The sequence below is a fragment of the Pristiophorus japonicus genome, chromosome 14 (assembly GCF_044704955.1).
Source record: "Pristiophorus japonicus isolate sPriJap1 chromosome 14, sPriJap1.hap1, whole genome shotgun sequence".
Classification (NCBI taxonomy): Eukaryota; Metazoa; Chordata; class Chondrichthyes; family Pristiophoridae; genus Pristiophorus; species Pristiophorus japonicus.
In genome coordinates, this window is record NC_091990.1 from 124,164,999 (window position 1) to 124,187,511 (window position 22,513).

Here is a 22,513-nt window from a genome sequence, read left to right on the forward strand (position 1 = left end):
CTGGTCCATCTTTGGGCCCCCTACCATTCCTCCTCCACATGCTACCCTACAGTGATATTATCCACAAGCACGGGGCCTGCATCCATGTTGAAAACCTTCAGCTTTATTACTCGCCACCACCCTTGACGACTTGACTGTTTATCCCCCAAAATGCACGAGACTTCTGGCAAGCTTACACCATGACTCCAGCAGGAAATAGGCCTGGACCTAGATACATTGGATCCTGGCCTTCACTGGTGTAATGTATTTGCTTCATGGGTTCTATGCTTAAAAATTCATAGCAACACATTGCTATTAAGAACTAGTTTGTTTATTAGCAAAAGGTTTAACAATCACACTACACATTACCAGTTCATCCACCAGGCAGACAACCACCTGCCTCATGATGCATCCCCTGAACCCAACTGGCTGTAGTTTTATTGGGTCTTATAAACATCATGTGACTGGCTAAGCCACTCCCAACTCGATAGCTCTACAAAGCTGTGAGCATACTCTCAGGTACAGACATTATAACTGTCAATTTCGGAGGGGATGGTGGGTGACAGAACCTTGTCTGGAGCATACCTCTGTCCAGTCCAAACATAGACCCCTCAGCCCCCTCAATGTTAGGGGGCTGGGGGGTGGGCGCAGGGTCAAGACACCCTAGCTGGGAACTCCCATTTCGCTAGAGTAAGTGTGATGGTCAATGAGACCAGTGAGGTGAGCCTCCAGACAGGTACACTTGGACCTCACTAGGTTATTGCATGCTGGGGGAATGCCCTTGACCTTTGAAAAAGAGGTAATACTGGCAGAATGCAGTCCACTTCTAAAACAAACAACAGCAGTGATGTATCGTGCGACATTGAGGTACCGAATCTTGTTTTCTATTTTCAGTCAATCTACGAACGCCAGGGTATTGCAGTCATGCCTCCTACAGTCCCAGGGAGCCATAACAGCCCCTATCTAGAAATACCACGGGGAACTATGCGAAGGCAGAAATCCATAGGTAATGTGGCAATATTTTCTGTTAATATCAAGTTGAACAAAATTGTTTGCAGGAGTGGAAAATGGCCTAGATTTATTTGTCGAATTTATGATGCGTGCATGAAATCACAACGCAATTCTTTATACACTTGTACTCAATTTATCGATTAATCGTTTCACCCCCCCACCACCCGCACTGGATCACTTTCCCCAGAAGGGAGTTTCGCCTGCTCTGTGAGCACATTGAAAATCAGGGAAGTGCACCGTGCGTGATTTTCGGACTACTGTTTGGAAAATTATGCCAATTTTTGTGCAAATCTCCAATGCGCACCCACAGCGGATGCCAGCAGCAAGCAAACAGTCCCTTTTGTTTACATTCATGTTTCGACCAGGTAATGAAAGCTCTTTGCTGCCATGTTTGATTTCACACTTCCAGTTATTTTACTTTTAAAGTGTGCCCCTTCTGTTTGAAAGTTTAGCATTAGACATACAAGGGGAGAAATCACTGTTGACAAGTGTTATTGTGTGAATGCTTAATGGCTTCGAACCAATTCCCTCTCCGGTGTTTTAATGAAGTTGGTAACCCATTAGAAAATAAATGGATTAATGCCTGCTTTACAATACTGGAGGACTTTGTTCTGAGCATATGAAACATATGTGTCACATTTTCGCTGACTCCTTTCTCCCCCCTCTCCCGTAAAGCCAATAACTGGAACAGATGACATTTGTCGTACTTGCACCAATTTCCACAGAAGCAGGAACGCTTATTTCTTTTGTTCATTTGTCCAAAAGTAATGAAGTGAGGGGTGGTGCACATTGCACAAGGCAATGAATCGGAAAACCCCTTCTCTCCAGCATTTGGTTATTTTATTTGAATTATTTCTTGGACCTCTTCAGATCCTTTGCTTTGACCTTCCTTGTCATGGCGATTTAGGACCATAAATAAAATGGGCTACATTCCAAATATCAATGTTGTGAATGGTAAAACAATAGAGTAGATCTTTACGCATCAACTGGTGGAATGGTGCTGATCCCTGATATGGGCTCCTGCCAGGCGCTGTGGGTCGGGACCACTGATTTGCAAGATCTGCCCCAGAAAACTTCAGTTTTACACATCTGCTGCTTGTTTGGTGAAAGAAATTCAATTCAATTCAGTGCGGAAGAATTTAAGCATCCATTTATCAAATTGATCTTAATGTGGGTTTTTGTTTTGTGCGCAGGTATGTTAGAAGAAGAGAAGCAATTTTTAGCCCCTCCTTTACTAAAATTTACCAGGAGTTTGTCAATGCCGGATACAGCTGAGGATATCCCACCTCCCCCATCAGTTTCCCCTCCGTCGCCTCCTTATAATACACCCAAACCTTCCACACCACGGAATTACGGTACAATAAGGCCTGGCTTCAATCACAATTCCGGGTTAAGGACCCTTAATTCCAACAAACCAGAGAGCATGGGAACAATCGGCACCGACCGACAGAAGAAAGCCATGTACTACAGACAGGATTCCCAACAGTATTCCATAGATTCCGAAGACCAGTATAAGCCAAACGCCACGTCACATCAAACCATGCGAAACAGGAGGGGCAACATGCCGGAAAATCCCTATTCCGATGTCGGCAACGCGGGCAGTAAAGCGGTGTACGTGCCTGCCAAGCCGGCCAGAAGAAAAGGTCAGCTCGTGAAGCAATCGAAAGTGGAAGACAGCCCGGAGAAGACATGTTCCATTCCCATCCCCACCATTATCGTCAAAGAACCTTCAACCAGCAGCAGTGGTAAAAGCAGCCAGGGCAGCAGCATGGAAATTGACACCCAGGCTTCAGAGCACCAAGTTCACCTCAAGCCTGATGATGGCTTCTGCAACCCATTCGCAGCGGCCATCGCTGGGGCGGTGAGGGACAGAGAGAAGAGGATAGAAGCTAAGCGGCACTCACCCGCGTTCCTCTCAACGGATCTGGGCGATGAAGATGTCGGGCTCCTGGCAAGCTCACGGTTGAGGCAATCCAAGTCTATCGACGAAGAGCTGTTTGGCAGCGAAGAGCGTTACAGTCACCTAATGGTCCCGTTGTCCAAAGCGAGCACCAATCAGAGCAGTGCCGACGCGAGCACTCAAAGGGTGCCGAGCAGCACAAGGATACTAAACGTGGCTTCTAAAAAAGAAGATTTTGAATGCAACGCCGGAACGACAAAAGGTTATGGCACCTCAAACATTCCCAATAGTAATAGTAATTATGTCCATCCTGTCACTGGTAAAATACTGGATTCGAACACTCCATTGGCCTTGGCATTGGCTGCGAGAGATCGCACAATCAAGGATCAGCCCCTGCAGAACGCCAACAAAGCTGAATCTGGAAAAACCGAGCTCACGAAACCTCTGTACATCGACACAAAGTTACGGTCAACCATGGAGACCGCTGCTTCTGCCTCTTGCTCTACCAAACCGAACCAATCTTCCGCCACACTGAGGAAAGAGGCCAACCCGAAGCCAGAAGAGAACCCGAGTAAAGAAGACAAGAAGAGCGACGACATGAAAAAAATGCTGATCGACACTGTAGATACCTCACAGCCGAAGGCGCCAGGACTGCTCATGGTGCAGTCGGAGGCCGGGGCCAAACTGAACAACAACGGGGGTGCGGAGAGCAAGGCAGAGAATTCCCTGGCGGGCGCCACGCCGGATCAATGGAAAACGGTGGAAAACGTTTCAGAGCCGAAAAAAGCCGTCAAGACCATTGTAACGGTCAGTTCAGTGGAAGATTCCGTCGCCTTACCGTTCCGCATTCCCCCGCCTCCACTGGCCTCCGTCGACATAGAAGAAGATTTTCTGTTTTCCGAACCTCTACCTCCGCCGTTGGAGTTTGCCAATAGTTTCGAGAGCTCCGAGGACCCGCCCGCCGTGCCGTCGCTCTCTGACCTGCTGAAACAGAAGAGAAGCCCCGTTTGCGGCGTTCTTCCGGCGCACAACAGGGACACAGGCAGCTTACCCTTGGCAGCCTCCGACGGTAAAAAGCCGGCTGGTCTTTCTGATTCTCTGCCCGTTGGCTTCGCCCCGCCCCGGGAGGCCTTTGACAACGTTGTCGATTCAGGGATCGAGGAGGTGGACAGTCGCAGCAACAGCGACCACCACTTGGAAACGACCAGCACTATTTCCACTGTCTCCAGTATCTCCACCTTGTCTTCGGAGGCCGGAGAGAACCTGGACACTTGCACAGTCTATGCAGATGGGCAGACTTTTACCATTGATAAGCCCCCAGTTCCTCCAAAACCAAAAGTCAAGCCCATTATCAACAAAAATAATGCAATTTACAAAGACGCTTTGATCGAAGAAAACCTCGATGGCTTGTTCATGTCACCGCCTGCACCTCCACCCCTGCCCTGCGGCATCCCGCCTGAAACTCTTAAGTCTCCGCAGCAGAGGACCTCGAAGCTATGGGGGGACGGTCCAGATCTTAAAGTCCCCGTCGCAACGGAGGCAAAGGCGAATGTCATTAGCGAATTGAACTCAATATTGCAGCAAATGAACAAGGAAAAGGTGCCCAAACCGACCGAGGCCTTGGATTCTCCATCAGGAACAAGACCGTCAGCTTTCGGAGCAAGGTAATGGCGAGCTATTAATCAGAGAATGCACGATCGATTGAATTGGCAATATTAAAGGTTGCCATCAGCTATTTTTCTTAATGTCAAGTGAATGGATTTTGAGCTTTAAAGCAAGATGGGTGGCACTGATTTAAACGATAAAAGAAAGAGCGGGGCAGTACGGGATTAACTGCAACTGATGGGTGAAGTTGATGTCTTACTGGCGATCGCTCTGAGGAACCAATGATCTTTATTTTAAATCAATCTCTTTTCCCCCCCCCCGCTTCCCTGTTAAAATCGCAGAGAGAGAAGTTTGATGCAAGTACATTAAAGGGGTAATTTTCCAATTATGCGTATTTGTTAAGCAACCTCTTCCACTAGAGGTGCCAATTGGAAATTACATACAATTTACAGCACACAAACAGGCCATTAGGCCCAACTGGTCTATGCCAGGGTTTATGCTCCACACCAGCCTCCTCCTGCCCCTCTTCATCTAATCCTAGCAGCGTATCCTTCTACTCCTTTCTCCCTTGTACTTGTCAGAGTTAAATGTATCTACGCTATTCACCTCAACTACCTCTTGTGATAGTGGGTTCCACATACTAATCACTCTCTGGATAAAGACATTTCTTTTTTTTTTATTGGTTTATGGGATGTCGGTATCACTGACAAGGCCAACATTTATTGCCCATCTCTAATTGCCCTTGAGAAGGTGGTGGTGAGTCGCCTTCTTGAGCTGCTGCAGTCCGAGTGATGAAGCTTTTGGTGATCTGTAATTTCTTCTTGTGTGCCTCGGTATCAAATGTATTTGTTTTGTCTTATAACACTGTTGTGAAGCGGCTTGGGACTATGTTTTACTATGTTAACAGCGCTATATACTCCCATACTGCTAATTTTGTCGTAGCAGTTTGTTGCAACTGAGTTGCTTGTTCGGCCATTTCACAGGGCAGTTAAGAGTCAACTGCATTGCTGTGGGTCTGGAGACATGTATAGGCCAGACCTGGGTAAGGACGGCAGATTTCCTTCCCTGAAGGACATCAGTGAACCTGTTGGGTTTTTTCGACAATCGGGTCATCTTTACAGATACTAGCTTTTTAATTCCAAATTTGTTTAATTAACTGAATTTAAATTCCCCCAGCTGCTGTGGTGGGATTTGAACTCGCGTCTCTGGATTCTTAGTCCCAGTCTCTGGATTACTGAACCAGTAACATAACTCCTTATCGGAATTGGGTGAGCACTGTGCCTGAATTTCTGACATACTCTTCCGGAGGTCAAGGTTCACCGCTGAGAGCGTGAGATTGAGAAGTTACCCCTAGAGTGAGTTTAATCGGCAATCATTTTCGCCCTATTGTGCCACAGCAGATTTATTAGAAGGTGCTAATGGAAAGGGAGAAACCGCACTGAACCTTTAATAATAAAAACCTCATTTTTCAATGTAGATAAAGCGTTTCTCCATAGCATCAGCTAATCAAATGCATTGCTTTAGTCTGTTTATTTATTTTGATGATAATTGAAGCAGTACGATGAATATTCCATTATTAAGGTGCTTTTAGGAAGGCAAATAGAATTTGGCCTTTATTGCAAGGAGGATGGAACATTAAAGTAGGAAAGTCTTGCTACTACTTCAGGGTATTGGTGAGACCACACCTGGAGTACCGTGTACAGTTTTGGTCCCCGTATTTAAGAAGGGATATACTTGCAATGGAGGCAGTTCAGAGAAGGTTCACGAGATTGATTTATGAGATGAAGGGGTTGTCTTATGAGGAAAGGTTGAGCAGGTTGGGCCTCTAGTCATTGGAGTTTAGAAGAATGAGAGGTGATCTTCTTGAAACATATAAGATTTTGAGGGGACTTGACAGGGTAGATGCAGAGAGGATGTTTCCCCTCATGGGGGAATCTAGAACTGGGGGGAATAGTTTCAGAATAAGGGGTCGCCCATTTAAAATATAGATGAGGAGGAATTTCTTCTTCCAGAGGGTCGTGAATCTTTGGAAGTCTCTGCCCCAGTGAGCTTTGGCGGCTGGGCCATTGAATATATTTAAGGTGGAGATAGACAGATTTTTGAGCGATAAGGGAGTGAAGGGTTATGGGGAGCGGGCAGGGAAGTGGAGCTGAGTCCATGATCAGAACATAAGAACATAAGAATTAGGAACAGGAGTAGGCCATCTAGCCCCTCGAGCCTGCTCCGCCATTCAAAAAGATCATGGCTGATCTGGCCGTGGACTCAGCTCCACTTACCCGCCCGCTCCCCATAACCCTTAATTCCCTTATTGGTTAAAAATTTATCTATCTGTGATTTGAATACATTCAATGAGCTAGCCTCAACTGCTTCCTTGGGCAGAGAATTCCACAGATTCACAACCCTCTGGGAGAAGAAATTCCTTCTCAACTCGGTTTTAAATTGGCTCCCCCGTATTTTGAGGCTGTGCCCCTAGTTCTAGTCTCCCCGCCATGATCTTATTACCACCAACAATGTCTCTGCAAGATCCTACAAATCCTCTGGGAGGACAGACGCACCAACTTTAGCGTCCTCGTCCAGGCCAACATCCCCAGCATTGAAGCACTGACCACACTTGATCAGCTCTGCAGGGCAGGCCACGTAGTTCGCATGCCAGACTCCCAAAGCAAGCGCTCTACTCTGAACTCGTGTACGGCAAACGAGCCAAAAGTGGGCAGCGGAAACGTTACAAGGACACCCTCAAAGCCTCCCTGATAAAGTGCGACATCCCCATTGACACCTGGGAGTCCCTGACCAAAGACTGCCCTAAGTGGAGGAAGTGCATCCGGGAGGGAGCTGAGCTCCTCGAGTCTCGTCGCCGAGAGCATGCAGAAATCAAGCGCAGGCAGCAGAAGGAGCGTGTGGCAATCTAGTCCCACGCACCCCTTCCCTCAACGACTATCTGTCCCACCTGTGAGAGAGACTGTGGTTCCCGTATTGGACTGTACAGCCACCTAAGAACTTATGCTAAGAGTAGAAGCAAATCTCCCTCGATTCCGAGGGACTGCCTATGATGATGAAATGGTGGAGCAGGCTCGAGGGTCCAAATGGCCTACTCCTGCTCCTATTTCTTGTGTTCTTTTTTAACAAAATTGATTTAGTTTTTTTACCCAGTGCACTCCTCTGTAATTCTGTGTCAAGTTATAACATCCCCTCCCCCCCACCCCCACCCCCGGAAATGAGTGCAGCTGATGATGTACATTAACCTGTGACTAGAAAAACACTGTATATGCCAAGAATATTTCTTCGGAAATCATGAGATGAATTCTGTGCAAATCTTCACAGGTGTCTGACAGTATCTGTGAGAAATTTAATGCATATATTTGTCTGTGGCCTGCTGGGTGTGCTTTCATAATTCATCATCTTCAAGATGCTGCTGATATTCAATGCTTTCCTGTCTGTCATGAACATTTTCTTCATTAATATGATTAGTAAAGTCCTGTCTACTTAATATACAGCAGTTGCCTTTCTGACATCATAGCAGCTCATTTTTACAAATTGTATTAGAACTGTTGGAAAATGAGATGTGCGCAACACAGATTTTGCAATCAACATTAATTAATGTATATAATCAACTGGTCTAGGCTGCCGTGGAGTCTTTTAGATCGCAGTCTACATCCAGTCCTGTACAAGTCAAAATAGAACTGCAATTCAAGCGATGGATTTTCTCCACTGTCCTGCCCAAAATCGGACAGGATGGTGGTGGGAAAGGGGGAGTAATTGGATGGTGAGGCCTATCACCTCTTCACAGCCCAGACCTGAATTGTTCTCCTCCCTCGCTTCTACCTCAACCACCATTAGTCACACCTTTCCCTGCCAGCCACATAGGGAGGGTGGGTCCCTGACTGTGTCTCCCCCATATGCCCCTGTTCCTGGCACTGCCTAGGGCTACCATGGCAGCAGGCGCAGGGTAGCAACAGGAATGGCCCAAAAATGCATACAATGGCAGAGTGGCAGTCTCAGCCCTGGTCTCCAGTCAAGATCCATGTGCTGTCGTTGGGGTCCTCTGGCCCCTTTAATGATGTGCATACAATGTGAATGAAAATCAGGTGGTTTCGACAATGGGAAGCAATCCTCAAGGCTGGGTTTAGGCTCGGGTGGCAAGTTGAGAATCTACCGTGTGATCCTCATAATGGTAGCAGGTCAAGTTAAATTGCATACTTTTATTACTAAACTAAAACTAACGTAAACTAGAGGTGATCCAAAACTCGGCTGCCCATGTCCTAACTCACACCAAGTCCCGCTCGCCCATCACCCCCTGTGCTCGCTAACCTACGTTGGCTCCCGGTTAAGCAACACCTTGATTTCAAAATGCTCATCCTTATTTTCAAATCCCTCCATGGTCTCGCCTCTCTCTATCTCTCTATTCTCCTCCAGTCCCACAACCCTCCCCCCCTCTGCCACTGCCCCCAAGAGGTCTGTACTCCTCTAATTCTGCCCTCTTGAGCATCCCTGATTGTAATCACTCAAACTGGTGGCCGTGCCTTCTGTTGCCTAGGCCCCAAGCTCTGGAACTCGCTGCCTAAACCTCTCCGCCTCCCTACCTCTCTTTCCTCCTTCAATATTTAGTTGGAAGAAATTTCTGCTCATCCAGAACTGGATGTCGGAGAAGCAGTCTGACAACTTACAATTTACCTTCTATACCCTTCCATAACTGGGCATGTTCAGTGTTACGGCGAGCGGAAACCCATGGGATCAGGTGGAACAGCCGTTTGACACCCCACCCAATATTGACTTCGATGGAGAGTCAAACTGGATGCGGTGTAAAACCAGCATTCCTGACATGCGGTGGGCGGTTAAAATGACTCCTGATGGTCTCCAGTCAAGTAATCAGACTGGACAGTCACATCCATGTTTAAACATTCAAAGGAAAGCTTTCTGTTCCCATTCATACCCAGATATTCAGAGGTCCCTCCGACAAACCAGCAGAGAATGTGTCAAGATTTAACCAACACTGCGCTATGACCCTCTGCTTACCTGCCTTCTACCTAGATTTGCTTTAACCACTGGAGATATTTTGCTATCTGTAGTAAGAGGATTTGTAGTAACAGGCTTTATGACTAATATGATGAGCTAGTGTGCTAATATGACTGTGTGACAACAGGATTAAACTTAATGGCTGAAAGATCCCTTAATGGCTAAGCAAGTAGTTGAGCTAGAAAGATCATAGAATCATGGGACCTGGGCGCCCGTTTTTCGTGCCAGAAAGTGCGCCTAAAAAAAACTTACCTATTCTCCGGCTCCCTGCAGGCCCTCTGGAGCCTGGAGCCGGGCGCGGCGCAGCACGAGCTGTGGTGGGGCGGAGCCAGGTCCCTGCGCTGAAAACAGTGCCGGGACCTCTGCACATGCGCGCTACAGTGGGCACACAAGTGCAGTAGCTCCAGGCGCCCAAAACTGTGGGCGGGGCCCGAAGCACGCAGCCCCTAGCCCTGGCCGAATGGCCTCACTGGGGCTGCGTGAATAAGGCTCCTCCCACCCGACCCGACCTCCGCTCCCCCACCCCCCCCCCCCCCCCGACCTCTGCGACTCTTCTCCCCCCTCCCCCCACCCGGCGACTCGACTCTTCCCCCCCCCCCCACCCCACCCAACTCTCTTTCCCACCCCCCACCGCGACTCTCTCCCCCCCCACCCCCGGACCTCCGCGACTCTTTTCCACCCATCCCCCCCGGACCTCCGCGACCCCCCCGAGACCCGACGCCACCTACCTGTAAATCCAGCCCGAGGTCTTGTGCCCGGCCGTTCAGTCGCCTTCTCTCCCTTCCCCCCCCACACCACCCCCCCCAACCTCCTTCCCTCCCTCCCTCTCTCCCTCTCTCCCTCCTCTCTCCTTCACTCCCTCCCTCCTCTCTCCTTCCCTCCCTCCTTCCTCCCTCCCCTCTCCTTCCCTCCCTCCCCTCTCCTTCCCTCCCTCCCCTCTCCTTCCCTCCCTCCCCTCTCCTTCCCTCCCTCCCCTCTCCTTCCCTCCCTCCCTCCCGCCCCTCTCCTTCCCTCCCTCCCTCCCTCCCTCCTCCCCTCCCTCCCTCCCTCCTCCCCTCCCTCCCTCCCTCCTCCCCTCCCTCCCTCCCTCCTCCTCCCCTCCCTCCCTCCCTCCTCCCCTCCTTCCCTCCTCTCTCCTTCCCTCCTCTCTCCTTCCCTCCCTCCTCTCTCCTTCCCTCCCTCCTTCCTCCCTCCTCTCTCCTTCCCTCCCTCCTTCCTCCCTCCTCTCTCCTTCCCTCCCTCCTCTCTCCTTCCCTCCCTCCTCCCCTCCTTCCCTCCTCTCTCCTTCCCTCCCTCCCTCCCTCCTCTCTCCTTCCCTCCCTCCTTCCTCCCTCCTCTCTCCTTCCCCTCTCCTCTCTCCCTCCTGTCTCCTTCATTCCTTCCCTTCCTCCCCCTCTCTCCTTCCTTCCTTCCCTCCCTCCCTCCCTCTCTCTCTCTCTCTCTCTCTCCCTCCCTCCCTCTCTTCTCTCTCCTTCCCTCCCTCCCTTCTCTCTCCTTCCCTCCCTCCCTCCCTCCCTCCCTACATATTCTCGCCTTCCCTCCCTACATATTCTCTCCTTTCCTCCCTTCATCCTCTCTCCCTTCTCCCCCTCTCCCCTCCACTTCTCCCCCCCACCCCCTTCTCCTCCACCACCCCCACCCCCCTTCTCCCCACCCCCCCTTCTCCCCACCCCCCCTTCTCCCCACCCCCCCTGCTCCCCACCCCCCCTGCTCCCCAACTCCCCTTCTACCCCTCCCACCCTTCTCCCCCTCCCACCCTTCTCCCCCTCCAACCCTTCTCCCCCTCCCACCCTTCTCCCCCTCCCACCCTTCTCCCCCTCCCACCCTTCTCCCCCTCCCACCCTTCTCCCCCTCCCACCCTTCTCCCCCTCCCACCCTTCTCCCCCTCCCACCCTTCTCCCCCTCCCACCCTTCTCCCCCTCCCACCCTTCTCCCCCTCCCACCCTTCTCCCCCTCCCACCCTTCTCCCCCTCCCACCCTTCTCCCCCTCCCACCCTTCTCCCCCTCCCACCCTTCTCCCCCTCCCACCCTTCTCCCCCTCCCACCCTTCTCCCCCTCCCACCCTTCTCCCCCTCCCACCCTTCTCCCCCTCCCACCCTTCTCCCCCTCCCACCCTTCTCCCCCTCCCACCCTTCTCCCCCTCCCCCCCTTCTCCCCCTCCCCCCCTTCTCCCCCACCCCCCTTCTCCCCCACCCCCCCTTCTCCCCCACCCCCCCTTCTCCCCCACCCCCCCTTCTCCCCCACCCCCCCTTCTCCCCCACCCCCCCTTCTCCCCCACCCCCCCTTCTCCCCCACCCCCCCTTCTCCCCCACCCCCCCTTCTCCCCCACCCCCCTTCTCCCCCACCCCCCCTTCTCCCCCACCCCCCCTTCTCCCCCACCCCCCCCTTCTCCCCCACCCCCCCCTTCTCCCCCACCCCCCCCTTCTCCCCCACCCCCCCCTTCTCCCCCACCCCCCCCCCCTTCTCCCCCACACCCCTTCTCCCCCTCCCACCTTCTCCCCCTCCCCCTCCCACCTTCTCCCCCTCCCACCCCCCCCTTCTCCCCCTCCCACCCCCTCCCCCTTCTCCCCCTCCCCCTTCTCCCCCTCCCCCCACCCCCCCTTCTTCCCCTCCCACCCCCCCCCTTCTCCCCCTCCCACCCCCCCTTCTCTCCCCCCCCCCCCCAACCGCCCTTCTCCCCCTTCCCCCCCATTCTCCCCCTCCCCAACCTCCCTTCTCCCCCTCCCCTCGCTGTCAGAAACACAGATACTGACAGACAGAGAGTGAGAGACACACACAGACAGACAGAGAGATAGAGACACACTGGGGGGGGGGCCATCCCAGCACGCTGGTGGATGACTCCCGGTGCTGCAGTCGGTAAGTAGAAAATGTTTTATCTATTGATTTTTTAAAAAAATTATTTTTTATTAATTTTTTTTGATTGATTTATTGGTTGGTTTATTGATGTATTTATTATTTATTATTGATGATGGCTCTTTATTTGTAAAATTGAAGTGTTTAATGTTTGTAAACTTCCCTTTAAACCCCCCCCCCCCCCGCCCCCATTCCCTATGCCTGATTTGTAACCTACGCCTGATTTTCTAAAGTGTAGACAAGGTTTTTTCGAACATACAAAAATCTTCACTTACTCAATTCTAAGTTAGTTTGGAGTAAGTTTTCACTGCCTAAACTTTGGAAACTGGCGTAAGTGGCCGGACACGCCCCCTTTTGAAAAAAAAATTCTGTTCCAAAGTGAAACTGTTCTAACTGACTAGAACTGGAGCAAACTAAATGCCGAGAATTCAAATTTCTAAGAAACTCCATTCTAAACCAGTTGCTCCAAAAAAACAGGAGCAACTCAGGCCCAAACTTGGCCCCCTAGAATGGTTACAGCACAAAGGAAGGCCACTCGGCCCGTTAAGGATTCTCTCCAAGAGCACTTCAGCTAGTCCCACTTCCCTGCCCTTTCCCCGTAGCCCTGCAAAAATGTTTTCCTTCAGGTATTTATTCAACTCCATGAAGCCATGATTGTGTCGGCCTCCACCACCCTTTCAGGCAGAGCATTCCAGATCCTAACCACTCGCTGCGTAAAAAAGTTTTTTCTTATGGTAAAAAGTTTTTTCTTAAAGTTTGGTTAACTTAAGAACATAAGAATTAGGAGCAGCAGTAGGCCATTCGGTCCCTCGAGTTTGCTCCACCATTCAATGAGATTGTGGCTGATCTTCTATCAAACAGCACTATCCCCATATCCCTTGATTTCCTTAAGTTCCAAGAATCTGTCGATCTCTGTCTTGAATATACTCAAAGATGAGGGGCCGAAATTGCTTCCGATCAAAAAGTGTCACACTAACTGATCTTGAAGATGTTGAGCTTTTTAAAAAAAAAAATCTAATTCCGGGCAGTGGTGAGTAGCGCAAGTGGCGTTGGAGCAGGGTGGCAGTCGTTCCTAGTCATCAGCGCTGCGCTGGCACGTCACAAGGTCCCTCCCCTTCAGTAAAAGGGGAGGTCCACTGAAAATTCTGTAAATGGTTTAGTTAGGCCCACTGGGCCACCAGGGAGGGTTTCAGCCAGGCTAGTAGCCTGGTACCCAAGAGGGGATGCCGGGCTGCCTGTTGACAGAGGGGCCCAGGAAGGCGTCCAGCCCGGTTTGTTGAATTACCAGATGACTGTCATATTGTCTGTCTGGAGACATATTGACTTACCCCGCAACGCGTCTGAAAGTGGAAAATGTCCTTTTATACCGTTCACGCCTTGAACCGGTTGAAATGCCCAGTAAAGTCACTGGCCCTGAAGCCCATTCATCCTGAGTGTGGCTCCAACCCATTATATTGAAGCTTAAGCTGAAGTGCTTGGTGGCTGTAGCACCAGTGCCTGGAGAACACTGCTCCCAGGACCACCAGCTCTAGTTCAGATGCTGTGATAAAGGAGACCTGTGGAAACATTACTGGCGGAGTGATAGTCTGAAGGCTGAACTGGAGAAATGTCCCCCAGTTGAGCTTTCTGGATGACTATCACTGACTCTCAGTGTGGATGGTAGAAGACCATGATGTCACCTGTCAGTATGCCCACTAGTAGATGGTTCCTCTGACGGTCAAATCAAACCACATTGTGAAAAACATGGAGGCTCAAGATGCAAATGCAGCGGATACTCACTTATGCAACACTACAAAATCAACATACTGCGGATGCTGGATGTCTGAAATAAAACACAAAATTCTGAAAATATTCAGCAGATCAGGCAGCATCTGTGGGGAGTGAAATAGAGCTAACATTTCAGGTCGATGACCTTTTTCAGAGCTGGGAAAAGTTAAGAGATGAAACAGATATTAAGCAAGTGCAGGGGCAGGGGAATGGGGGGAAAGAACAACAGGGAAGGTCTGTGATAGGGTGGAAGGCAGGAGAGATTAAATGACAGTGGGTTTGAGAGTACAAAGCAAAAGAAGGTGGCAATGGGACAAGTAAAGAAACAAAAGATGAGTTTAGAAGAGGTGTAAATGGGAATGGCAGAATCATTAACAGCTGCTATGTGAAAAAATAGGGGCAGAGGTTATGGTCTGAAATTTTTGAACTCGATGTTGAGTCCAGAACGAAAGATGACGTGATGTTCCTTGAGCTTCATGGAACAGTGGAGGAGGCCAAGGACGGAGAGGTCAGAGTGGGCTTTAAAGTCGGTTTTTAAAAGTAGGAAGGGTTCTTATCGAATGAATATGGACAGACTATTTTCTCTGTCTGGGGAGTTAGTGACAACAGATCATCAATTTAAAATTGTCACTAAGAGACTGAGGAGCGAGGTTAGAAGAAATGTCTTTATGTGGAGAGTTTTTGGATCATAGATTGCTTTGCTTTGCCTCAGGGAAGGTTCGAGGCGGAGACCATTGCATCTTTCAAGAGAAAATTGGATAAATATTTGAAGCAGAGGAAAATATGGGGAGAGTGAGCAGGGCAGTTTGGAATAGCTTTAGCAAAAATCTGGCACAGGCATCTTGGGCCAAATGGCCTCCTTCTATGAAAAGAAAGCAAGAATTTGCCTTTAATAACGCCTTTCACAACCTCAGGATGTTCCAATGTGCAGCAAGGTCCCACAAACGGCAATGCCATAATGACCAGATCATGTTTTAATGATGTTGCTTGAGGGACAAATACTGGCCAGAACACCAGAGACAACTCCCTTGTTTAGACAAAGATAGAGGGGTGAGAAATCGAGAGGTGACGTCAGAGTGCGGGGAGGAGCAGCGCCAGTGGCAGTCCGGGGTCAGCGGCTTACAAAGGCCCAGCGGCAGTCCGGGGTCAGCGGCTTACAAAGGCCCAGCGGCAGTCGGTGAGTGAGCAGTGCAGGGAGGAGGGACAAGAAATCAAAAAGTGACATCACAGCCAAGCTGGTAAGTGGTTGGCTGATCGGCTGGTGAGTGTTCTAATTTTGATTTTGTGTTCTAATAGATAAGAGGATAAATTACTAAATAGCTGTTTAGCGTGTGTAGTGGGAGTCAGTGTTTTTGCTGGGTAATTTAAGGGTAACTAGTGGGATGGCAGGGCAGCTCGTTCAAACAGAATGCAACACCTGTGCCATGTGGGAATTCCTGGATGCTTCCCGCAACGGGGATGACCACATGTGCAGGAAGTGTCTCCAGCTCCTCCAACTCGAGCGCCGAGTCTCGGAGCTTGAGCGAGGACTGGAGGCACTGAGGAGCATCCGAGAGAACGAGAGGTACGTGGATAGCTCGTTTCAGGCGTTGGTCACCCCACAGATTAAAAGGGTTCAGGAGGATAGGGAATGGGTGACCGTCGCACACAAGAGTATGGCGAGGCAGGTAGTGCAGGAGTCCCCTGAGGCTATCCCGCTCTCCAACCGGTAATCTATTCTGACTACTGGCGAGGGCGGTGATGCCTCTGGGCAGTGCAGCCAGGGCCAAGTCCACAGCACCATGGGTGGCTCAGCTGCACGGGGGGAGGAAGAAGACGGGAAGGGCTATAGTGATTGGAGATTCAATAGTTAGAGGAGCAGATAGGTGCTTCTGCAGCAGCAAAAGTGACATCAAGATGGTGTGTTGCCTCCCTGGTGCAAGGGTCAATGATGTCACTGAGCGACTGCAGGGCATTCTGGGGAGGGAAGGGGAACAGCCAGTGGTTGTGGTCCACATTGGTACCAACGACATAGGTAGAAAGAGGGGTGAGGTCCTGAAAACTGAGTTTAGGGAGCTAGGAGTAAGATTGAAAGCCAGGACTCGGGATTACTGCCAGTGCCACGTACTAGTGAGGGTAGAAATAGGAAGGAAAGTCAAATAAATACGTGGCTGGGGCATTGGTGTAGGAGGAAGGGCTTTAGTTTCCTGAACAATTGGGACCGCTTCTGGGGTAGGTGGGACCTGTCCAAGTCGGACAGGTTACACCTCAACAGAGACGGGACCAATGTTCTCGCGGGTGGTTTTGATAGTGCGGTTGGGACGGCTTCAAACTAGCTTGGCAGGGTGATGGGAACCCAGGAGAGGGCTCTGAGCTAGTTAGAATGGGTGAGAGCTCAGATGAACAGAACCCCAAGAAAGGATGCAAAAGGCAGGAGGCAACAGAGCAGAATAGCACTGGGGTAAGTGTAAACCACAAGATGATAGGAAGGGACAATATATATGAATATAAAGGGGCTGCAGGAGGAGTCAAAACTAAAAATCATGATTTAAAAACTCGTGTTAAAACACTTTACCTAAACGCACGCAGCATTCGAAACAAAGTAAATGAGTTGACGGCACAAATCATTACAAATGGGTATGATTTGGTGGCCATTACTGAAACGTGGTTGCAGGGTGGCCAAGACTTGGAATTAAACATACAGGGGTATCTGACAATTCGGAAAGATAGACAAGAAGGGAAAGGAGGTGGGGTAGCTCTGTTAATAAAGGATGATATCAGGGCAGTTGTGAGAGACGATATTGGCTCTAATGAACAAAATGTTGAATCATTGTGGGTGGAGATTAGAGATAGTAAGGGGAAAAAGACAATGGTGGGCGTAGTTTATAGGCCCCCAAATAATAACTTTTCAGAGGGGCAGACAATAATCAAGGGAATAATGGAGACATGTGAAAAAGGAACGGCAGTAATCATGGGGGATTTTAACCTACATATCGATTGGTCAAATCAAATCGCACAGGGTAGCCTTGAGGAGGAATTCATTGAATGCATACGGGATTGTTTCTTGGAACAGTATTTTACAGAACCGACAAGGGAGCAAGCTATCTTAGATCTGGTCCTGTGTAATGAGACAGGAATAATAAACGATCTCCTAGTAAAAGATCCTCTCGGAATGAATGATCACAGTACGGTTGAATTTGTAATACAGATTGAGGGTGAGGAAGTAGTGTCTCAAACGAGCGTACTATGCTTAAACAAAGGGGACTACAGTGGGATGAGGGCAGAGTTGGCTAAAGTAGACTGGGAACACAGACTAAACGGTGGCACAATTGAGGAACAGTGGATGACTTTTAAGGAGCTCTTTCATAGTGCTCAACAAAAATATATTCCAGTGAAAAAGAAGGGCGGTAAGAGAAGGGATAACCAGCCGTGGATAACCAAGGAAATAAAGGAGAGTATCAAATTAAAAACCAATGCGTATAAGGTGGCCAAGGTTAGTGGGAAACTAGAAGATTGGGAAAATTTTAAACGACAGCAAAGAATGACTAAGAAAGGAAAGATAGATTACAAAAGTAAACTTGCGCAAAACATAAAAACAGATAGTAAAAGCTTCCACCGATATATAAAACTGACAAGAGTGACTAAAGTAAATGTTGATCCCTTAGAAGCTGAGAAGGAGGATTTAATAATAGGAAATGTGGAAATGGCTGAGACCTTAAAAAACAATTATTTTGCTTCGGTCTTCACAGTGGAAGACACAAAAACCATGCCAAAAATTGCTGGTCACGGGAATGTGGGAAGGGAGAACCTTGAGACAATCACTGTCACTGGTGGGGTAGTGCTGGACAGGCTAATGGATCTCAAGGTAGACAAGTCCCCTGGTCCTGATGAAATGCATCCCAGGGTATTAAAAGAGATGGCGGAAGTTATAGCAGATGCATTCGTTATAATCTACCAAAATTCTCTGGACTCTGGGGAGGTACCATCGGATTGGAAAGCAGCTAATGTAACGCCTCTGTTTAAAAAAGGGGGCAGACAAAAGGCAGGTAACTATAGGCCGGTTAGTTTAACATTTGTAGTGGGGAAAATGCTTGAAGCTATCATTAAGGAAGAAATAGTGGGACATCTAGATAGGAATAGTGCAATCAAGCAGACGCAACATGGATTCATGAAGGGAAATCATGTTTAACTAATTTACTGGAATTCTTTGAGGATATAACGAGCATGGTGGATAGAGGTGTACCGATGGATGTGGTGTATTTAGATTTCCAAAAGGCATTCGATAAGGTGCCACACAAAAGGTTACTGCAGAAGATAAAGGTACGCGGAGTCAGAGGAAATGTATTAGCATGGATAGAGAATTGGCGGGATAACAGAAAGCAGAGTCGGGATAAATGAGTCCTTTTCGGGTTGGAAATTGGTGGTTCGTGGTGTGCCACAGGGATCGGTGCTGGGACCACAACTGTTTACAATATACATAGATGACCTGGAAGAGGGGACAGAGTGTAGTGTAACAAAATTTGCAGATGACACAAAGATTAGTAGGAAAGCGGGTTGTGTAGAGGACACAGAGTGGCTGCAAAGAGATTTAGATAGGTTAAGCGAATGGGCTAAGGTTTGGCAGATGGAATACAATGTTGGAAAATGTGAGGTCATCCACCTTAGGAAAAAAAACAGTAAAAGGGAATATTATTTGAATGGGGAGAAATTTTAACATGCTGCGGTGCAGAGGGACCTGGGGGTCCTTGTGCATGAATCCCAAAAAGTTAGTTTGCAGGTTTGCAGGTAATCAGGATGGCGAATGGAATGTTGGCCTTCATTGCGAGAGGAATGGAGTACAAAAGCGGGGAGGTCCTGCTGCAACTGTATAGGGTATTGGTGAAGGCCGCACCTGGAGTATTGCGTGCAGTTTTGGTCACCTTACTTAAGGAAGGATATACTAGCCTTGGAGGTGGTACAGAGACGATTCACTAGGATGATTCCGGAGATGAGGGGGTTACCTTATGATGATAGATTGAGTAGACTGGGTCTTTACTCGTTGGAGTTCAGAAGGATGAGGGGTGATCTTATAGAAACATTTAAAATAATGAAAGGGATAAACAAGATAGAGGCAGAGAGGTTGTTTCCACTGGTCGGGGAGACTAGAACTAGGGGGCACAGCCTCAAAATACGGGGGAGCCAATTTAAAACCGAGTTGAGAAGGAATTTTTTCTCCGAGTGTTGTGAATGTGTGGAATTCTCTGCCCAGGGAAGCAGTTGAGGCTAGCTCATTGAATGTATTCAAATCACAGATAGATAGATTTTTAACCAATAAGGGAATTAAGGGTTACTGGGAGCGAGCGGGTAAGTGGAGCTGAGTCCACGGCCAGATCAGCCAAGATCTTGTTGAATGGCGGAGCAGGCTCGAGGGCCTAGATGGCCTACTCCTGTTCCTAATTCTTATGGTCTTATATTCTTATTATGTTCTTATTTATGCTGTAAGAAAGAAAGAAAGACTTGGATTGATATAACACCTTTCACGACCACCGGATGTCTTAACAGCCACTTTTGGAGTGTAGTCACTGTTGTAATGTAGAAAACTCAGCAGCCAAATTGCACACAACAAGCTCCCACAAACAGCAATGTGATAATGACCAGTTAATCTGTTTTTTTGTTATGTTGATTGAGGGATAAATATTGGCCAGGACACCGGAGATAACTCCCCTGCTCTTCGAAATAGTGCCACGGGATCTTTTACATTCGCTTAGGAGAGCGGGGCCTTGGTTTAATGTCTCATCCGAAAGAATACACACCTCCAACGATGCAGCGCTCCCTCAGCACTGCACGGGAGTGTCAGCCTATTTTTTTTCTGCTCAAGTAAACATTTCTGGTTATATGGGTGAAGGAGGGGAACATCATTTCCTGCTCTTATTCGCTATTCAGTGCCTCTTGGTCATTAGATTAGGACAGGTTTGTTTGTGATGCTGCTGCAGTTGAATAGCTCGCTGACATTCACTGTCGAGGCTAACACAAGAGTAATGATTATTGGCCAAGTACCAGAGGGCAGCACACTGTCCCCGTACTCCAGAATAGAGTCACCGTCCTCGGAAAGGCACTTTTATGCTGAATGGAAGATTCGATTCTAATTTGAGTTTTATTGCTCTCAATGGGAGAGTATTAGTCGAGCTGCAGGATTCAGCAGTAGTTCAGAACAGTGGTGCGTTGCATGTCAAACACCCGGGAGCAAGAAAATAAACTGCTGGACTAGTCACATGCCACAAAACACATCTCCACTTAACCACTGGCAAAACATTGGCTCAGCCTTTCCGTCTTTCTAGTTGAAGCAGGGATGTGACTGATAGCAAGAAACATGGGAGAACATCAGGGCCCGAGGGTCCAAAATACGAATTACAAACAGAATTAAGTATCACAGGAAATCTAACAGATGCATAATATATATATATATATATATATGTGTGTGTGTATTTTATATATATAAAAAGCAAAATGCTGGAAATCTGAAATAAAAACAGAAGATGCTGGAAATACTCAGCACATCTGTGGAGAAAGAACCAGAGTTAATGGGTTGAATTTTAACCCCCAAAAGCGGGAGGGTTGGGCACTGCTTGTGGACCAGAAAGAGCAGGAGTGCTTCCATCCAGCCCCCCCCAATCTTACTTGCTTCCCTAGGATTGACCCCCCCCCCCCCCCCCCCATCAGACTCTCCCCATCCAACAACCCCCACTCCAGGATCAGGGATTGGACCCTTTATGGATTCAATCAGGTTGATTTCCGGGTGGGGATATTGTCCAAAAAAATTATGCACGATGTGGAATTACAACTCCACAGCACACAGAGACTCCCGGGTTTCCCGTCCGAAACTCCGCACCCCCACCCCCCTCTCAGAAAACCCGCTCCTGCCAATATCAAGGCCGACATTTCAGTTCGATGCCCCTTTCGTCACAACTGGCAAATGTTCGAGATGTAACTGGTTTTAAGCAAGTACAGAGTCAGGGGAAGGTGGAGGGGGGAAAGAGCAAAAGGGGAGGTCTGTGATAGGATGGAAGGCAGGAGAGATTAAATGACAAAAGGGATGATGGTGCAAGGCAAAAGGAGATGGTAATGGGACAAGTAAAGAAACAAAAGATGGGTCTAGAGGAGGTGTAAATGGCAACACAGAATCATTCCCAGCACTTATTCACTTGCATTCACTGGAGTTCAGAAGAATGAGAGGGGATCTCATAGAAACGTTTAAAATTCTGACGGGATTGGACAGGTTAGATGCAGGAAGAATGTTCCCAATTCTGGTAAAGTCCAGAACCAGGGGTCACAGTCTAAGGATAAGGGGTAAGCTATTTAGGACCGAGATGAGGAGAAACTTCTTCACCCAGAGAGTGGTAAACCTGTGGAATTCTCTACCACAGGAAGTTGTTGAGGCCAATGCACTAAATATATTCAAAAAGATGTAGTCCTTACTACTAGGGGGATCAAGGGGTATGGTGAGAAAGCAGGAATGCGGTACTAAAGTTGCATGTTCAGCCATGAATTCATTGAATGGCGGTGCAGGCTCGAAGGGCCGAATGGCCTACTCCTGCACCTATTTTCTATGTTACTGTCTGAAAAAATATGCGCCGTGGTTATTATCTGAAATTGTTGTGTTGTGTAACTGTAAAGAATGTACTCCCATGTTCCGCCACCAGGGAGCGCATCCCCTGAAGTCCCAAGGGATCCCAGCATCCCTTGGGAGCACTGTATATAAGCCGGCCCCGAAGGCTTGTTCCTCACTCTGGAGTGTCTTATTAAAGACTGAGGTCACTGTTACTTTAACCTCCCTGTGTGCAGTCTCATCTGTATTAGGAACACAACAGTTGAACTCCGTGTTGAGTCTGCAAGGTTGTAAAGTGCTCCATCAAAAGGTTAGGAGCAGTTCCTCAAGCTTGCGTTGAGCTTCATTGGAACAGTGTAGGAGGCTGAGGTCAGAGTGCAAGTGGGGCGGAGAAGTAAAATGGCAGGCAACCAGAAGCTCAGAGTCACGCTTGCGGACTGAACGGAGGTGTTCAGCAAAGCGATCACCAAATCTACATTTGGTCTCTCCACTGTAGAAGAAGAGAGCATTGTGAGCAACGAATACAGTATACTAAATTGAAAGAAGTACAACTAAATCACTGTTTCACCTGGAAGGCGTGTTTGGGGTCCTGGATGGTGAAAGGGCAGAACATAAGAAATAGGGAGTAGGCCACCTGGCCCCTCGAGCCTGCTCCACCATTTAATAAGATCATGGCTGATCTGATCACGGACTCAGCTCTGCTTCCCTGCCCGCTCCCCATAACCCTTTACTCCCTTATCGCTCAAATATCTGTCTATCTCCGCCTTAAATATATTCAATGACCCAGCTTCTACAGCTCTCTGGGGCAGAGAATTCCACAG

At 48.7% G+C, this 22,513-nt stretch overlaps 1 protein-coding gene across 1 annotated transcript in view; it reads left to right on the top strand.

Annotated features, from left to right (window-relative positions):
* LOC139280083 (SH3 and multiple ankyrin repeat domains protein 2-like) overlaps positions 1-22,513 on the top strand; it is a 1,053,009-nt gene that overhangs the window by 989,656 nt on the left and 40,840 nt on the right. The window contains exons 21-22 of the mRNA XM_070899582.1: positions 874-985; positions 2,184-4,554. Of these exons, the coding sequence (XP_070755683.1) occupies positions 874-985; positions 2,184-4,554 (2,483 nt within the window). The remainder of the gene's footprint in view (positions 1-873; positions 986-2,183; positions 4,555-22,513) is intronic.